Source organism: Juglans microcarpa x Juglans regia, chromosome 4D (assembly GCF_004785595.1).
Source record: "Juglans microcarpa x Juglans regia isolate MS1-56 chromosome 4D, Jm3101_v1.0, whole genome shotgun sequence".
In the NCBI taxonomy this organism is placed as follows: Eukaryota; Viridiplantae; Streptophyta; class Magnoliopsida; order Fagales; family Juglandaceae; genus Juglans; species Juglans microcarpa x Juglans regia.
In genome coordinates, this window is record NC_054600.1 from 8,393,725 (window position 1) to 8,412,207 (window position 18,483).

Sequence of the window (18,483 nt, forward strand, 5' to 3'; positions counted from 1 at the left end):
GAGTTTATGGAAGTTCATTAGGAAAGGTTGGGGGGAGTTTTTGAAACATATTAAATTTAAGGTGGGGAAGGGAAGAGTATTCTTTTTTGGCATGATATTAGGTGTGGGGAATCAGCTCTCAAATATGATTTTCCCTCTCTTTTTAGGATTGCAAGGGATCAAAATGCTGCTGTGGCAGATTTTTTCCAACATACGGATAATAATATTCTGTGGAATGTTGATTTTATCAGAGGTAAATGACTGGGAAGTGAATGATGTTTCTGATTTTTTGGGAAGAATTTATAATTCAAAAGTGATGTAGGGAAGAGAGGACAGTTTACTGTGGTACCATGCTGGAAATTCCAGGTTTTCAATTAGTTCTTTTTATAAGGTGCTGACTTCTCATTCTGGTTGCACTTTCCCTTGGAAGACCATTTGGAGAGTGAAGGTTCCTACTAAGGTGGCGTTTTTCAGTTGGGTGGTTGCTCTAGGGCAATTTTTGACCACGGATAACCTTAGAAAACATGGTTTGTATATTGCTGATTGGTGTGTCATGTGCAAGAAGGATGATGAATCTGTAAATCATCTCTTTCTTCATTGTGAGGTGGCAAAGTCTTTATGGAATGAGGTTTTGGGTCGGACAGGTATACAATGGGTGATGCCAAAGGAAGTTGTGGATCTTCTTGCATGTTGGAGAGGTTTTGAGGGAAGGAAATGTGTAGCTGCCAGATGGAATATGATTCCTTTGTGTTTAATGTGGTGTCTTTGGCTGGAAAGGAATGAGAGATGTTTTGAAGATACTGTTCCTTCATTGCCAAGTCGTGTACCCTTCACTTGAGCACTGTTGGCCACTGCAGCCAAGTCATTCCCTACCGACAACCTTAGAACCGAGGCATAGGTGGCACCTTTGGAGGGTAGAAACCTCTTTGCCTCCATGTCCCTAGCTGCCTCCCTTCCCTTTTGGAAGCCGACAACTTTTCCGAGGTGGTAAGCAAATTCTTCCCAGCCATTGCCCTTTGAACCTTCAGGGACAGTCACCGAGCCTCTCCTCTTAACATTCACGAGCTTTGCCAAATGTAAGAAACAAGCCCTAGAGTTAACGTGTCGTTGAATAGTGAGGACTCCATTCCCCATCCTCGTTTGCGTGAAGAAGCTTTCACGTCGACGAGAGGCTAGCCCTTCCTCCACCATCTGACCACCCATGTAGCCGATGCCCTACTTGAGACGAAAGATGTAGACATTCTTCTGCTTCTTTCAGTGATGTGAACACTACTACCACCCACCATCGAGAATATGAAAGATTTTGCTTCCACCGTAAAACACCTTTCACCCTCCATTTAGTGAAAGAAAAAATGACTGGAAAAGGGAGACGAGAGAGAGAGAGAGGGGTTTCTGACAAGAAGCGTCGTGGACCAAGGGAGTCAACTCTGGTGAGAAGCGCTGGAGGTGAGGTGACGAATATGCATGAGAACAAGAAAATTGTATGGAGAGAAAGTTGTAAGAAGGAGCAATCACAACTATAATTTTATTTTGTATTTTAATATTTTGTATTTGAAAAATATTAAAATTATTAAAAAAGGAAAGGGCCCACCCCATTGTGGTTGCTACCTTGGGGTGGCTAGAACTCGATCACCAAGTACTAGTCACCTGTGGTGGTAAGATGCCCTGGGGTGGCTCTCTCTTTCAAAATAGGTTCATCATAAAGTATAAAAGTCTTTTTTATCATAAACTTTTATTTACTATTGTTTAAAAAAACTTAATTTGTGTTTTTATTTTGGGGGGGGGGGGGGGGAATTCACTTTATAATCTATGAAGTTTTCACATGTAAGGTTAACATTGAATGGAAAACTAGCTGAAGGACCACTTTCTAATTAGCTCATACCACAAGGGTTATTTCTTAAAAACAATGCACAAGGTCCTAAATCTAAGCAGCCCATAGCATAGGGGTGTTTGACCAAAACTTATTTTGTTTTTTGTTTTTTTGTTATGAACAATCATTCTAGAATGGTTTGATAGCTCACTATTTGTATCAGTTCATAAATTGCATGAGTGTGGAATACGGTTCTTACTTGCCTGATATGGTGTATTTGGAGAGAAATGACTGACAAGAATTTTGAGGATTGTGAATGAATGTTGGAGGAGCTTAAACTTGATTTTTTTAATATTCTATCCTTTGGACAGCCTTTTTAATATTCTATCCTTTGGACAGCCTTTGGAGACATGGGCTTACTTCTGTACCTTTCACGTTATTTGATGAAGTTTTTATTACTTATCAAAAAATGAAAGCTATTAGTGTCTGAATTGTTTTGAAACTTCAACCAATTTCATGGCTTATACAAAAAATCTAGTAATTTTAATAGTGAGTTGGTATTTTAGAATCTTTAACAACCCTCAATCAATTCTACTTATTTTCTGGCTTTGTTGCACTAAGTTAGAGAAAGAAAAGTAGAAAAGAGATGTTTACTCGTAGAAATTGATCTATTGTGCGCCAAGCACTTGAAGTTCAAGTAGGATTTGGGGTTGGCTCAAGTGGTTAGGACCTCGGTCTTGGTGGTATGCTCCTTTTAGGTTTATGATTTGAAACTTTGTGTGCTAGCAATTTCTAGAGGCCACGTCTCGTTCGTGAAAGAGCTGATGACTTACCTGATCCGTGTGATGGGACACGTAACACGGGTCTGAGGTTTAACTGGGTAAAAAGGCATGTTGCATTTGAACTGTCTTCAGGATTCCCTGTCTTCAGTTTGCATCTCTTTTGCTGGAGTTCTGACCATTTTATTTCTTTCCCCTCTCCCAATGCTTGATGTTCTGCATATGCTGCACTATTAACCTTAGCATATAGCTGTTATTGCCACTATAATATTTACGCAAATGGGTTACTATCATATTCTGTCATTTAAAATTCTCGTTCTATTCGCTGATAAATTTTTATGCTTATGCAGCTCTCACGGATCATTTATTTGTTCTCAAGTAACATGCATGATGCCTCATTGTCGCTCAGCATTCATACTACTTGTGCTAGGTTGATGTTGAATCTGGTGCATAACTCTAACTCTGTTCTTTTTATTTTTAACAGTTTTTTTTTTCCCTATATGGTGCTTTTTCTAGCTTATATATTTGATATTGATGTGTGATAAGCGAGTCTTTTAAATTTGTGGGAATTAGGTGGAGCCAATATTTGAAAAAGGTGTTGACCAACCATCTATGGATGAAGCACGGATTCTATTGGTATGAGTTACGATGTAACCTTCATGCTAGATTACCTTGCAGTGGTAGATTTTATGGATATATGTCTTCCTTTTGGGCACTGACTGTTGTTATTTATTTATTTTCAATAGGGGCGTATTTTAGATGCTTTTGTTGGGAAATTCAGTACTTTCAAGCGTACCATTCCACAGGTAGTTTGTGAAATCCGAACCATTTCCCATTTGATATTTGTAAAATATCTTGATTTATTGCTGTGTTACCATGGAATTAGGGCAAGTAAGAGAATTTCAGTGTGTTTTTGGGGGCTGGGGGATTTGTGTTAATTAAACTGGCGACTAGTGGAAAAGGCTTTAAAGGATTCCTTTTCTGCTAATTAATTTTTTTTTAAAAATTTTTCAGTCATTGGAGTGAAATGTCTTTATTAGAGGTTGGATTCATCCTGTTCTTCTGTTGCCTTATCTACCATTCCCCTCATAATTTTTCTATGTTACAGCAATGCAATGGAACTTTTTGCAAATATACGCACAAGAGTGGTGCTAATTGCATGGGCCAGAAAACAAAGACAAACACGGAATAGGCGTTCATATTAACAGTGGAAAATGCCTATTCCGTGTTTGTCTTTGTTTTCTGGCCCGTGCGCCAATCAATTCCCTATGCGTAATTATGTGTTTTTGTGTTGTCGTTTTCTTTTTATATATTGTTTTCTTTTGATTTTTTTGAGTGGGGAGGGGAAAACTTGTCAGATTGTCAGCTTTTACATGAGTCTGTAATAGTCAACCACAAATTCTTCAACCATTACCGTGCGTTGATGTTGGTAGGCTACTTTAAAGCTGTACCAGGTTGTATTCCATGATTGATCATATTTTTCAACCCTGTCCTGTTCAAATGTCTATTTCTTCTGGTTTCTCACTTGATGTTTTTTGCTTACTTGTGAATGCTGTTATGCTTCCTTTTTTCTTGAAAGCTGTTGGAGGAGGGTGAGGAGGGAAAGGATCGGGCTACCTTGAGGTCAAAGCTTGAGCTCCCCGTGCAGGTTGTTTTACAACTTTCATTTAGAATTTTTCGGTTTGAAGACTAGTTTGTTTTAATGTTTGGAGTTGCTTAAGTTACTTACCTAATTTCTCACTTTCACTTCATCCTCTGCATTCAAGGAGCTGATTTTATAAATTTTATTGTTTATGTTGAATTTTCTTTGTATTCTTATGAACAAGAAAAACAAAATTTCTATGTATTCTGTACATCCTTTCATATGGTAAAAGTTTCAAGAGTGTTACACCTAATCTTTTTTTTTTGATAAGTAAAGAAGTTACACCTAATCTTTATCAAACTTATTGCAAACGTTTGTTGGTATGTGGTTTTATTGTTAATGGTAATTGACCTGTCTATGCATGGTGCTTCCATGCTATAATAGCAGTAACTAGATGCTTGGTGTAATGGTGTTTATCTTGAATGATATGATAAATGTGACTTATAAAAAAATGATATGATAAATGTGCATTGAGTGTCAAATCTCATGTTGTTTCCTAATTAGTTGTGACTGGGACATTCCTTGGATCATTACAGTTGTATTTTCATTTTTGCCTTCCTTCCACTTGTCTTCCCTCCTATTCAACAACATGAGGGAGAGATGGACTACCCTCACTAGAGCAGTTCCCCTTTGCATCCCTTTTACTATATGATAAATGGAGTTTGGCAAACAACTTGAGAGTCATTCTTTTTCTTCAATGCCTATGTGTCTTTCAAAGTATGCGTTAATCCTCTTCAACAATAATTTTGGGGATTATCAATTTGAAATGTTTTATGATGTAACAAAAAGGAGAGTAGAATCAAAAAGAGAAAAACAACTTTTTGTGTTTACTGTTTAAAGACTATTGTCGACCGATTAAATATAAGTCATTGTTTAGTTGATCACCTGATCATTGAAGGAAAAGGAAAAAGAATAATCAGATGTTCAATGGTGTGGAGTGCTGTATAAAGGACCTTCAGTTCCTTTTTTTATATCCTTTGTGATAGAGTGGATATGGGGCATATTCCATTTTTCTTTTTCCTTTGACATGATATGAACTTCAGGTTGTAATTATTTAGTAACCTTTTGTATGTCCCCTTTTTTTTTAATAGGTAATCAAAGATATTGTATTCATAAAAATAGGCAAAGCCCAGATACACAGGAAGTATACATGAAAAAATGCCTAGCTAGAGGTTACAATAGAAAGAAGAAGATCATGGACACTAAGTCCGTTACCAACTGTAGCCCCCGCCCATAGGAACAATGACTTAAAAAAGAAAACTTTAAGCTCATCTATTGTTCTCTCTTGATCATCAAAACATCTAGCATTTCTCTTCCTCCAAATACACCAACACATGTATATTGGTACCAATTTCCAAATTGCCTCTACCAAAGAGTCTCCGTATAGTCCTCTCCAGCTTGCGAGGAAATCCACCAATCTACTAGGCATAACCCAAGACAATCCGACTCTTAAGAAAAAATCTTCCCATAAAACCTTGGCCACCTCGCAGTGTAAAAGCAGACGATCAACTGACTCCCAATGCTTCTTACACATACAACACCAATCTAGGACAATAACCCGTCGTTTCCTCAAATTATCTGTGGTGAGAATCTTGTCCAAAGATGTTGTTCAGACAAAGAAAGCTGCTTTTGAAGGAGCTTTCGTCTTCCATATGTTCTTCCACGGGAACATAGACATTCCGGAGTTCGTGAGCTTTTGATAAAAAGAACTGACAGAGAAGATACCTTTCTTAGAATGGTTCCAATGCATCTTATCTCCAGAGCCCCCTGGAATACTTGTGGAATATAATGCTGCAAAGAACTCCATAATAGACTCCAACTCCCAATCATTGGCTGTCCTAATGAAATCAATATTCCATTGAGGGGTGCCGTTTGAAAAAACTAGAAGGTCGGCAATCGATGCCTCCTTTGCTCTAGCAAGCGCAAAGATGGCAGGGAAGGTATCTCGTAGACAATGGTTACCACACCATATATCAAACCAAAAAGGGACACGCGAACCATCGCCTACAACAAAATGTTCATGTCCTCGAAAGGTCCCCCAAAGGCACCTTATGTTTTTCCACAAACCCACACCATAAGTGCCTCGTACCTCATTTGAGCACCATCCTCCCCAAGCTTTCCCAAACTGAGAATCTATAACAGACTTCCATAAGGCCTCCCTTTCATTTTGGTACCTCCACAACCACTTACCCAAAAGAGCTTGATTAAATTTCATCCAGTGGCGGATCCCCAACCCTCCCCCAGAGATTGGGGTACAAACTATTGACCAATTAACCAGGTGAAATTTGAACTCTTCCCTCAATCCACTCCATAAGAAATCCCTTTGTAGCTTCTCAATGCGGTTAGCCACCTTTGTGGGGAGCGGGAACAAAGACAAAAAATAGGTGGGTAGGTTAGAAATAGTGCTTTTAATCAAAGTCAACCTACCACCTTTCGATAGGTATAGCCTCTTCTAAGTAGCCAATCTGCGCTCCACGCTTTCAACTACATCATTCCAAATCCTTTCAGATTTAAAAGAGGCCCCCAACGGTAAGCCAAGATACTTCATAGAAAGAGAAGATATCTTGCATCCCAAGGTAGTAGTTAAAATCTCCACATCTGGGGCAACCCCCATTGGCACTATTTCCGACTTTGCGAGGTTAATGCTCAAACCTGACACAACAGCAAAACAAAGGAGTAGTGCTCTCAAGTCTTGGACTTGACCAAGGTGTGCACCACAAAAGATAAGCTTGTCGTCGGCAAATACCAAGTGAGAAATGTTGAGAACACCATTCCCCACCAAAAAACCATGGAGTAACCCACCATCCTCCAAGCCCTTAATCATCTTGTTGAGAGCTTCCATGACAAATAAGAAAAGAAGAGGAGAAAGCGGATCTCCCTGTCTCAGGCCATGAGAGGAGTTGAAGAAACCCACCGGTGATCCATTTACCAAGATAGAGAAACGCGCTGAAGAGATACAAAATTCTACCAATTTCTGCCATTTCCCTCCAAAACCACATCTTCCAAGTAAGTAGAGAAGGAACTTCCAGTTAACATGATCATATGCTTTCTCCATGTCTAACTTACAAAGTAGCCCGGGTTCTCTAGACTTCAATCGGCCATCCAAGACTTCATTCGCTATAAGTACCGAGTCAAGAATTTGTCTACCTTTGACAAAAGCATTTTGCGGCTTCGAGATTAGTTTTTCCACCACCAAGCTTAGAGTCTATTAGCTAAAACTTTGGATAGAATTTTGTACATCTCATTCACAAGACTAATGGAGCGATAGTCTCTCACATCCCTAGACCCCATCTTTTTAGGAATGAGGACTAAAAATGTGGCATTGAGACCCTTTTCAAATCTAGCATTAGAATGAAATTCATGAAAAACTTGCATAATATCTTCTTTGAGAACCTCCTAACAAACTTGACAGAAACCCAAAGTAAACCCGTCCGGATTGGGAGCCTTATCACTTGCCATACCTCTAATAACATTGCTCACTTCCTCTTCTGTAAATGGCCTTTCTAAGCACTCTGCACTCTGCTGGTCTAATGTGGAAAAAGTCAAACCATCCACTCTCGGTTTCCAATGATGCTCTTCAGAAAAGGGTTGTTGATAGTATTGTTCAGTGAGATTTTTGAGAACCGTCTGATCCTTAGAAGCTACCCCATCTACCATCAGTGTGTCAATAGCATTGTTCCTCCTATGAGAGTTAGCCATCCTATGGAAGAATTTCGTGCATTTGTCCCCCTTCTTAAGCTAGAGTACCCTTGATTTCTGTCTTTATGAAATCTCCTCCATCAGAGTAACCATTTCAGGATCAACAACTACCTGTCTCTTGCGAATTTTATCAAGTTCAGAAAGGGTTCTTGCCTCCTCCTTGCCTTCCAGACCCTGTAGTTCCTCCATAAGAGAGCGCTTCTGTTGAAACACATTGCCAAAAACTTGTTCATTCCACTGCTTCAGGTCCTGTTTCAGCGCTTTCAACTTTTTTGCCATAATGAAGCTGGGAGAGCCTTGAAAACTATAGGAAGTCCACCAATGTCTGACCCTGTTTACAAAACCGTCAGTTTTAAGGCACATTTGCTCAAATTTAAAGTACCTTCTACCCCCTTGGATGCCTTCACAATCCAAAATGATGGGGAAATGATCAGAGCATAAGCGGGGTAATCTTCTTTGAGCTACATTCGGAAGTGTGACTCCCAATCGGGGGTTAGCAAAAATCTATCGATCCTCGACCAAGAAGGACAATCACGGTTGTTGGACCAAGTAAACGTGCCTCTTGATAGTGGAATGTCCATGAGCTCCTGTTCTGAAATGAAATCAGAAAAATCTCTCATGGCTGGAGTGATGTGATAAGCTCCCGACCTTTCGCTTGGAAAGCAAGATATATTAAAGTCCCTCCCCCCCAATTCAACTTGGAAGCTCCCACCAACTAATGACTCCCGCCAATTTTTCCCACAAAAATCTTCTCTCTGAATCAATATTTGGGCAGTAAACACCAGCGAAAGCCCATTTGAAGCCATCTTCTAGATTAACAAGAGAACATGCAACCGAGAAATCACCCACACACTCCACCCTTTCCACGACCCTTGTGTCAAACATAATTAGAACTCCCCGAAAGCTCCTTTTGATGATAGGTAAGACCACCCAACATATTGACCTCTCCATAAGCTGCGAACTACTTGTCTAGTAATAACTTCCAACTTAGTCTCTTTTAAGCATATGATGTCCCTTTCCATTAGCAAAGTAAGTTTCAAACTTGGAGTTGCTAATTAGGATCATGTAGCCCCCTCACATTCCATGATATTATTTTTGGTTTCATGGGACAACCATTTTACCCCTCCCCTTACTACGCTCCCGAGTAGAGCTCTTCTCACCTCCATCCTCTTTCATTGCCCAATCTAGCCTTTTGAATTCTCTTTCTCTTTTTTTAGCCAAAGCCAAGGATTGATCGGAGTTGGATTGGGCATTCACAGCCTCTACAGCGGTAAGTAGGGCCATAAATTCAGCTTCAAAATCCCCGTAAGAAATTCCTACCATATTCTTAATGTCCATCGCTCTCTGGATAACCCAATTAGACACATTGGGATGAAAGGAGTAGAGTGGAATAGGTTCATCCTCCCCATCCCTATTAGCAGTAAACAGAACCAGAGAGCCAGCATTTTCAAGGACACATGGCTCTTCTACCATCTCCAGTTCCGAAGAAACAACCTGATCCGAAGAAGCAACCAACCTAGAGGGTGCCGGCGGCTCAGCTACCACCTCCAACAAAACCGCAGGGGCTACGATTGGGTTCTGACCAGCTTGGGCTTTGACCACGGGGTTCAAAGAATCTTCCTCCCGAGCCGAGACAAGGTCATGGATGCAACCCAAGGGTGCGACTTGCCGACCACGGGGTTCAAAGAATCTTCCTCCCGAGCCGAGACAAGGTCATGGATGCAACCCAAGGGTGCGACTAGGCAAGTCGACCCTTTCTGTGACAATGACGAACCTCTGGTGTCCTGAGAACAGCCGGCGGCGTCGTTTAGACCCAACCCTATCGATACCGTCGACATTGTGCCATATAGTCGCACTCTGTTAGTGTCAGTAGGGACGACGGTGACAGTGCCTATAGGGTCGACGAGGACCAGCGGCAATTTCTGTGATGCCGGTGGGCTTGGGATACTTGAGCCTGAGGAGGAGGCTCGAGCCCAAGAGTTTGCCTTAGGCCACCAGATGGGCCTTGTGGGCTTCCCGTTTGCGGGCCCAACGAAAGCCTCTTCAAAAGGTACAACTTGGGGCCCAACCCAACGCAGGCCTTTTTCCTGCGCAAACCCAATCCAGCGGCCTCTTTCCCAGCCTTATCATAAAGCCTGATCAAAAGTCTTTCCAGCGGCCTCTTTCCAACCTTGGCCCATTATCACACTTAAGCCCCAATCAACTTTACTCATAAGAGTAGAGATTTCTTCTTAAAGACCTGACAGATGGCCTCTGACCTCCCACAACACTCCTTCTATGTTGCCCAACATAGGACCTGCAACAGAGGCTCCTGTATCACCCTTGACAGCGATAGGTCTGCTAAAAAGATTTCCTATGCTACCCAACCTGTCACCCATAGCCTGATACCTGTCAGCCATAGTGTTAGAAACACTCCTTGCCGGCAAACTCAGTGCCGCTGCACATGAACCTCCGTTAGAGGGAGGAAAACTCTCTTCCTCCAAGATGGAATCATGCAAACCAGCAATAGGGGTGCTTCTCGAATGGTGGCCTGCGAATTTACCCAGATTGTAAGCGAAATCCTCCCAACCACTGCCCTTCAAGCCTTTAGGAATCATCACCGATCCCCTCTTCTTCTCAAACCTGAGTTCTGCCAAGTGCAAGAAGCACCCCCTGGCATTTACGTGCCTTTGAATGGCAAGAACTCCATTTCCCATCCTCTTTTGCCTAAAGAAAGAATCCCGTCGACGAGAGGCTAACCCTTCCTCCACCATCTGGACCACCTATGTAGCCAAAGCCCTGCTTACTACAATGGATGTGACCAATCTTCTATTACGTTCAGTGATACGTATAGTATAGTACCACCCCCCCTCCCACGAGAAAACAAAAGATTTTGCTTCCACCTTGACATGCCTAACGTACTTCATATTCAAAACAGACTAAACAAGTACCAAAAGGAAAAAGAAACCTTGGCAAAGGGTGAGTCAACTTCAGCGAGAAGCACCGGAGGTGAGGATACTGATGTGCATGGATAAGTGTACGGAGAGAAAAAAGTGAAAAGGCTGTGAAAAGGTGCATGAAATTTCTTTCTATTTGTATTTAATAAAATTCATTATTACTCATCAAATAAAAGAAGATAGAGAAATTCATTAGCAAAAGAGCTTCATTTCTATTGTGTTTCAACGCCGAGATTTTCTATTTTGGTGAATGGTTCTCCGGTTGGATTCTTTAATAGCTCGTGTGGTTTGAGGCAATCCCATTTCTCCTTTCCTTTTTGTTATGATTATGGATGCTTTGAGTAGAATGATTGAGAAGGCAGTGGTTGGTAATATTTTGTTGAGCTTTGTGGTGGGTGATGAGGCCTGGAATAGTTTAAAAGTTTCTCACTTATTATTTGCTGATGATATATTGATATTTAGTCAGGCCAATTCTGATCATCTTCGTCTTTAAGGGCACTACTGCTGTGTTTTGAAGCTGTCCCGGGGCTAAGAGTTAATTAATCCAAGTCTGAAATTGTTCCTGTTGGTACCATTGAGAATATTTCAGACTTGGCCAATATATTGGGTTGCAGAATTTCTTCACTTCCTATTGCGATATCTTGGTCTTCCATTGGGGGCTTCACATAAATCAGTTACTATTTGGGATGGGGTGATTGAGAAAATTGAAAAGAGGTTAGCTGGTCGGAAATTGATTTACTTGTCTAAAGGGGGAAGATTAAATTGATAAAAAGTACTTTGTCTAATCTTCCTACTTATTTATTTTATCTCTCTTCCTGTTGCCGGCAAGGGTAGAAAGAAGAATTGAGAGTTTATATCGGAATTTTTTGTGGGGTTGTAAAGGAGAAGAAAAAAAGTTCCATTTGGCTAGTTGGAAAAAGGTTTGTCAACCGATTACTTGTGGGTTGGGGATAAAAAACTTGAGATTGTTCAATAGAGCACTACTTGGGAAATGGCTTTGCAGATATCACTGGGAAAGAAATGCCTTGTGGAAAAATGTTATTGATGTAAAATATGGAAGTTTGTGGGGAGCTTGGTGCTCAAAACATATTAGAGGTGTGTATGGGGTGAGTTTGTGGAAGTTCATTAGAAAAGGTTGGGGGGATTTCTCTAATCATATTAAGTTGAAGGTGGGAGATGGGAAGAAAAATATTTTTTGGCATGACATTTGGTCGGGGGATTCTACGCTTAAGTCGGATTTTCCCTCTCTTTTTAGGATTGCAAGGGATCAAACTGCAGCTGTGGAACATTCTTTCTCATGCATTGATAATAATATTCAGTGCAATGTTAACTCTTTTTTAGTGATGTCAATGATTGGGAAGTGGATGATGTTACTGCTTTTTTGTAAAGACTTTATTGTTCAAAGGTGATGCTAGGAAGGGAGGACAGCATGCTGTGGGTTCATGCTGGAGATTCTAAGTTCTCGGTTTCTTCTTATTACAGCATATTAACCTGTCACAGGAGCTTTGAGTTCCCTTGGAAAAATATTTGGAGAGTGAAGGTTCCTTCCAAGGTGGCTTTTTTCAGTTGGGTGGTATCCCTTGGCAAAGTTTTGACAACTGATAATCTTAGGAGGAGAGGTATGTACATAGCTGATTGGTGTGTCATGTGCAAGAAGGTTGGAGAATCTGTTAATCATCTATTTCTTCACTGTGAAGTGGCCATGTTTTTGTGGAATGAGGTTTTTAATCGGACAGGTTTACTGTGGCTGATGCCTAAGGAAGTGGTGGATCTATTGGCAGCACTGTATGGATTAAAGGGAAGAAAGTATGCTGCTGATAATTGGAAGATGATCCCTTCATGTCTCATGTGGTGTCAATGGCTTGAAAGGAATGAGAGATGTTTTGAAGACACAGAACGTTCGACAGTAGAACTTAGGGACCTTTTCTTGAGTACTTTGTGTTTGTGGGCTAAAACTCTTATAATGGAAGATGATAACTTTCAGAACTTTTTTTAGAGTTTCTTTTGTTATTAGAAAGATGTAGGTTTTTCCTTTGTGTACATCCCGTGTACGTGGGCTTTGCCTATTCTCGGGAAGAAAGTTTCTTATTACTTATAAAAAAAAAAAAAAAAAAAGGCTTTATTTCAACTTTGATCTTCTGCTATATTTAAAACCTTCAAGAAACTGGTGTATGGTATCTTGAGAATTTATGCTTAATAAGAATGAATTATGTCAAGTTTCATCAGTTACCATGCAGGGTCATCAAACCTATATATGTATGTATTTGTTTAATTTGGCAGAAAATGGACTTATCTGTTGTCTTAATGGGAATGAAACTGATATCCTTCATTCTCATTTTCTTTATTGAGCCATCATGCATGTCTTTGTTGACTCTCCTTTATTATCTTAACCACTTATTCCTCCTGTTGCAGGCAGTTTTGAGTGTGCAGGTCCCTGTGGAACATTCCAAGGAAGTTAGTGATTGTAAGAATCTGATAAAGACGTTGGTCATGGGTAATTGATCCTCTTCCATTAGTTTCCTTCTTCTTTTTGTGCTGCAGGAATTAATAATTAACATTTCGAGAAAATCAGGAACCTTTTTGGATCAGGGACCTTGATTCTTAGTTTTCTCCTGGTTGATTCTTTTCCCTATTTTGAATTCTTGATTTTCTTGTGTTACGGTGAAAATGCCATTTGAGGATCTTTGTTGATTATGCAAGTTTCTAAAGACTATTATGCATGGATGTATATATTATCAGGAATGAAGACTATCATATGGAGCATCACGCATGCACATTTGCCACGATCACAGGTTCTTCTATTCTCTAATTTAGTAGTTCCTCATGTGTATGGTTGACATTTGTTATCACATTTGCCACGATCACAGGTTCTTCTATTCTCTAATTTAGTAGTTCCTCATGTGTATGGTTGACATTTGTTATCTCATGTGATGTTTCTGATGATTAAGGTTTCTCCTTCCACACATGGAAATCATCCACAGGTGCTTGTTCCACCAGCATCCAATTTATCTGTACCTCAAGCATTTAAAGGGTTGAGAGAAGATGAGGTACGATACATGATATGCGGAGTTTCTTCACAGGCTCCTGGGCATGACTAACTTGGTCTGTTTTAAATTTTTCTACTAGGTGTGGAAAGCTTCTGGTGTTTTAAAGAGTGGTGTGCATTGCCTAGCTCTCTTCAAAGAGAAGGATGAGGAGAGGGAAATGCTTCATCTCTTTTCTCAGATTTTAGCTATCATGGAACCTCGAGATCTTATGGACATGTTCTCATTGTGCATGCCAGAGCTTTTTGAGTGCATGATTTGCAACACTCAACTTGTCCATATATTTTCTACACTTTTGCAAGCCCCTAAAGTATACCGACCATTTGCTGATGTTTTGGTCAATTTCCTCGTAAGCAGCAAACTTGATGTGTTGAAGCATCCAGATTCACCTGCAGCAAAATTGGTTTTGCATCTGTTTCGATTTATATTTGGTGCTGTTGCCAAAGCACCTTCAGATTTCGAACGTATATTGCAGCCTCATGTGCCTGTTATAATGGAAGTTTGCATGAAAAATGCTACTGAAGTTGAGAGGCCTCTTGGTTATATGCAACTTCTTCGCACAATGTTTCGTGCACTGACAGGATGCAAATTTGAACTTCTACTGCGAGACTTGATTCCCATGTTACAACCCTGCCTAAATATGCTATTGACTATGCTTGAGGGCCCAACTGGAGAAGATATGAGGGACCTTTTGTTAGAGCTCTGCTTAACCTTGCCTGCACGCTTAAGTTCATTGTTACCATACCTTCCCCGTCTTATGAAGCCTCTTGTTTTGTGTCTTAAAGGAAGTGATGACCTTGTGAGTTTAGGTTTAAGAACACTTGAATTTTGGGTAGATAGTTTAAATCCTGACTTCCTAGAACCTAGTATGGCCAATGTTATGTCTGAGGTGATTTTGGCTTTATGGTCTCACTTGAGGCCTGCTCCCTATCCTTGGGGTGCAAAAGCATTGCAACTCCTTGGCAAGTTAGGTGGTCGTAACAGACGCTTTCTTAAAGAGCCCCTCGCCCTTGAGTGCAAGGAGAATCCAGAGCATGGGCTTCGCTTAATTCTAACATTTGAGCCTTCAACACCTTTTTTGGTGCCATTGGATCGATGCATAAATCTTGCCGTAGCAGCTGCTGTGCATAAAAATGCTTCCATGGACTCTTTCTACCGAAATCGGGCCCTAAAATTCCTTCGTGTTTGCTTAGCATCTCAGCTTAATTTGCCAGGAAATGTTACTGCTGAAGAATATACAGCCAAGCAATTGTCCACTTTGTTAGTTTCTGCTGTTGATACATCTTCACGGAGGTCTGAGGCATCAGACATAAAGGTTAATTGGATATTGTTCTGATGCTCTTAGTTCTCTATAATGCTTTAGTATCAAATTTTTATTGAGCTATTGGTTTTTTGTTTGATTCATATTCTTTTCAATGTAATTTTACTTGTGGGAGTCTCTTTGTGGGTATTTGTGTGTCCAATTGGTCTTAAATGTTTTATACCATTTTGCTGTCCTGTTATTGGGTACAATTATGGTAGTCATCTTAATAGTCTAGTGCTGTGATAAAGATGTTCAAATTTGAGGAAGTTGTATTGTAATGATGTGATTGTGGACGTATTACCTGTTTGAGGCCCCTGTAATGCTCTGTGTATTGACTTGAAAAGTGCTAGTATGGTTTTAGAAAATGTAAATTTTGTTCTAGTTTTGGAACTGAAGGGCTACTTTTCTGATAAGTCTTACATTTCTACTCAAAAAGTACCCATTTCATTAAGTTTCCTAACAGCAAAGAGAGAGAAATTTCACAATGGTCGGTCATTTAGTTGCTTATGTTTGCAAGTATTATATGGTAAATAATCTGTTGTCTGCATAGTTCAGATTTTCTTGCTAAAAAATAGTTTCGCAATATTTAATAGATTATGATGTCTGCATGATTTGTTTGCTTTTAGTTGATCGTTATTCTGTCTTAAAGCAATTTCTAGTTGTTTTTGCTCTAATAGAGGATACGTTCATATTGTTCTTCTCTTTCATCTATTATTCTAAATTACCAACTAAAATATTGGTAGCATTATATTATTTTAAAATTTTAAAATCTACTGGCCTTGTGGGTAAATGATGCATTATTGCAGGCTGACTTAGGTGTAAAGACAAAGACCCAACTTTTGGCTGAGAAGTCTGTTTTCAAGATTCTGTTAATGACCATCATTGCGGCTGATGCGGAACCAGATGTTAATGACCCTAAAGATGATTTTGTTTTCAATGTTTGCCGCCATTTTGCGATGATATTTCATATAGATACCTCCTCTGAAAATGCTTCGATTGTGACTTCTGCACTTGGGGGTTCTGTACTTTCCTCAAATGTTAATTTTAATTCTAGGTCAAAGAATGGCACTTGTTTGAACCTGAAAGAGTTGGACCCTTTAATATTTTTAGATGCTTTAGTTGATGTACTAGCGGATGAAAACAGGCTCCATGCCAGAGCTGCTCTTAATGCTTTGAATGTGTTTGCTGAAACACTTTTGTTTCTTGCTCGCTCAAAGCATGCTGATCTACTGATGTCAAGAGGCCCAGGGACACCTATGATTGTCTCTAGTCCCTCTATGAATCCTGTATATTCACCACCCCCAAGTGTTCGAATTCCTGTCTTTGAGCAACTTTTACCCCGTCTTTTGCACTGTTGCTATGGGAGTACATGGCAAGCACAAATGGGAGGGGTTATGGGACTTGGTGCTTTGGTTGGAAAGGTCACTGTTGAAATTTTATGCCTTTTCCAAGTGAAAATTGTGCGTGGGCTCGTATATGTTCTTAAAAGGCTTCCTATTTATGCCAGCAAAGAGCAAGAAGAGACAAGTCAAGTGCTTACACAGGTTCTTCGTGTGGTGAATAATGTTGATGAAGCAAACAGTGAACCACGCAAGCAAAGCTTTCAGGGAGTGGTTGAATTTCTTGCTTCAGAGTTGTTCAACCCCAATGCTTCTGTTATTGTGCGAAAGAATGTGCAGTCATGTTTGGCGCTTTTGGCTAGTAGAACTGGTAGTGAGGTATCCGAGTTGCTTGAACCTTTATATCAACCTTTGCTTCAGCCTCTTATAATGCGGCCTCTACGAACAAGAACTATCGATCAGCAGGTACACTCTGTTTCTAATGGTTACATTTAGAAATTTATCAAATTTGCCTCTCTTACTGATTGGATGGTGATCAGGTTGGGACAGTTACAGCTTTGAATTTCTGCCTGGCCTTGAGGCCACCTCTACTCAAGTTGACTCAGGAATTAGTGAATTTTCTGCAAGAAGCATTGCAAATAGCTGAGGCTGACGAAACTGTGTGGGTTGTGAAGTTCATGAATCCAAAAGTGGCCACGTCATTAAATAAACTTCGAACAGCCTGCATTGAGCTACTCTGCACAACAATGGCTTGGGCAGATTTTAAAACTCCAAATCATTCTGAATTGCGTGCAAAGATTATTTCCATGTTTTTTAAGTTATTGACATGTCGAACACCAGAAATTGTTGCTGTTGCAAAGGAGGGCTTGCGACAGGTTTTCTTTGGCTCTATCACATTGTTTGATTTCTTTTTGCATATTTTTTTAAGTAAGATAAGTTTTGTTAATGATCTAAGAAAGCAAGAAGAAAAACATTATCGAGGTACATAGGGAGTACACTTCAAACAAGCCTAATCAGAGAGGAGATTGAGAAAATCCTAAAAGCTAAAACTGGGAAGACATAGATGGGCTTCCATCCAATGGTTAGAGAGAATAAAAAGTAAATCAAACTTATCAAAACCAAAAAAAAAAAAAAAAAAAGAGGATCATTTATTTCCTTCCATATGCATCACATCAAGCAAATCAGGATTATTTTCCATAAGGTCTTGTTGTGATGACACTCAAATGGCTACTTCCAGCATGCTAACAGATCCACCACCCATCTAAACATCACCCGTATGAGCCAAAATAGACTTACCTTATGGTAAAGTAAGAGATGGTCCACAGGCTTCCCATTCGGCTTGCAAGTTCACCATTATACCACCATAAGTCTATTCAAATTATCTAGGGTCAGAAAGCCAATGGCTTGCAACTTAGGGGTTCCTCACGAGGATGTTCCCCTACATCAGAATTGGATACTGACACCACTGTGAGTTTGCCCCTTACCAGTCACTCATCTGTTTATTAGAAGGCAGAAGCTCAGGCCCTAAGGAAATCATCTTCCCCCCTTCTGGTGCAAATGACCAGCTGCCTCCATATCCCCTTGCTGTGGCAATTCAACGGCTTCGGCAGGAGGAGAGCGAGATGCTGAGGTCACCAGCCTTTTTTCAAGCATCCCATGGTGTGCCGCCCTCCCCTAGAGGTGAAACCCCTGTTCGTATGATGGGCCAGCTTTGTTGTTTTTGTCACAATCTGCTTCATTATGCTGGCTAGCCTGAGTCTCCATCCTACACCTGTAGACACTAGAGCTGGAGCTTCTCTGTGCTTCAGCAGTTCTTCCTGTGCTGTGCCAGAAATCCATGGTTTCTAGTCCCCCCCCCCCCCCCGCCTACGAGGTGATCCATTTTCATGCCTGGTGTCAAAGCACCTGACCCGAGTCGTTTAGCCTTCCATTAAAAAGAAGCTAATGGGCC

General features: G+C 40.4%; 1 protein-coding gene and 2 long non-coding RNA genes across 3 annotated transcripts in view; 2 read left to right on the plus strand and 1 right to left on the minus strand.

Moving 5' to 3' along the window:
* LOC121259175 (transformation/transcription domain-associated protein-like) overlaps nt 1–18,483 on the plus strand; it is a 44,841-nt gene that overhangs the window by 4,064 nt on the left and 22,294 nt on the right. Inside the window, 10 exon segments of the mRNA XM_041160681.1 lie at nt 2,919–3,014; nt 3,142–3,204; nt 3,315–3,374; nt 4,148–4,216; nt 13,258–13,339; nt 13,585–13,637; nt 13,794–13,892; nt 13,972–15,204; nt 15,999–16,997; nt 17,072–17,407. Of these exon segments, the coding sequence (XP_041016615.1) occupies nt 2,919–3,014; nt 3,142–3,204; nt 3,315–3,374; nt 4,148–4,216; nt 13,258–13,339; nt 13,585–13,637; nt 13,794–13,892; nt 13,972–15,204; nt 15,999–16,997; nt 17,072–17,407 (3,090 nt within the window).
* Nucleotides 465–1,760, plus strand: LOC121259183. The gene is made up of 2 exons (XR_005939526.1): nt 465–607; nt 678–1,760. It is a non-coding gene; the product is annotated as an uncharacterized LOC121259183 (long non-coding RNA).
* On the minus strand, nt 9,127–9,684 carry LOC121259184. Its single transcript, XR_005939527.1, has 2 exons — nt 9,575–9,684; nt 9,127–9,487 (listed from the first exon to the last, which is right to left on the minus strand). It is a non-coding gene; the product is annotated as an uncharacterized LOC121259184 (long non-coding RNA).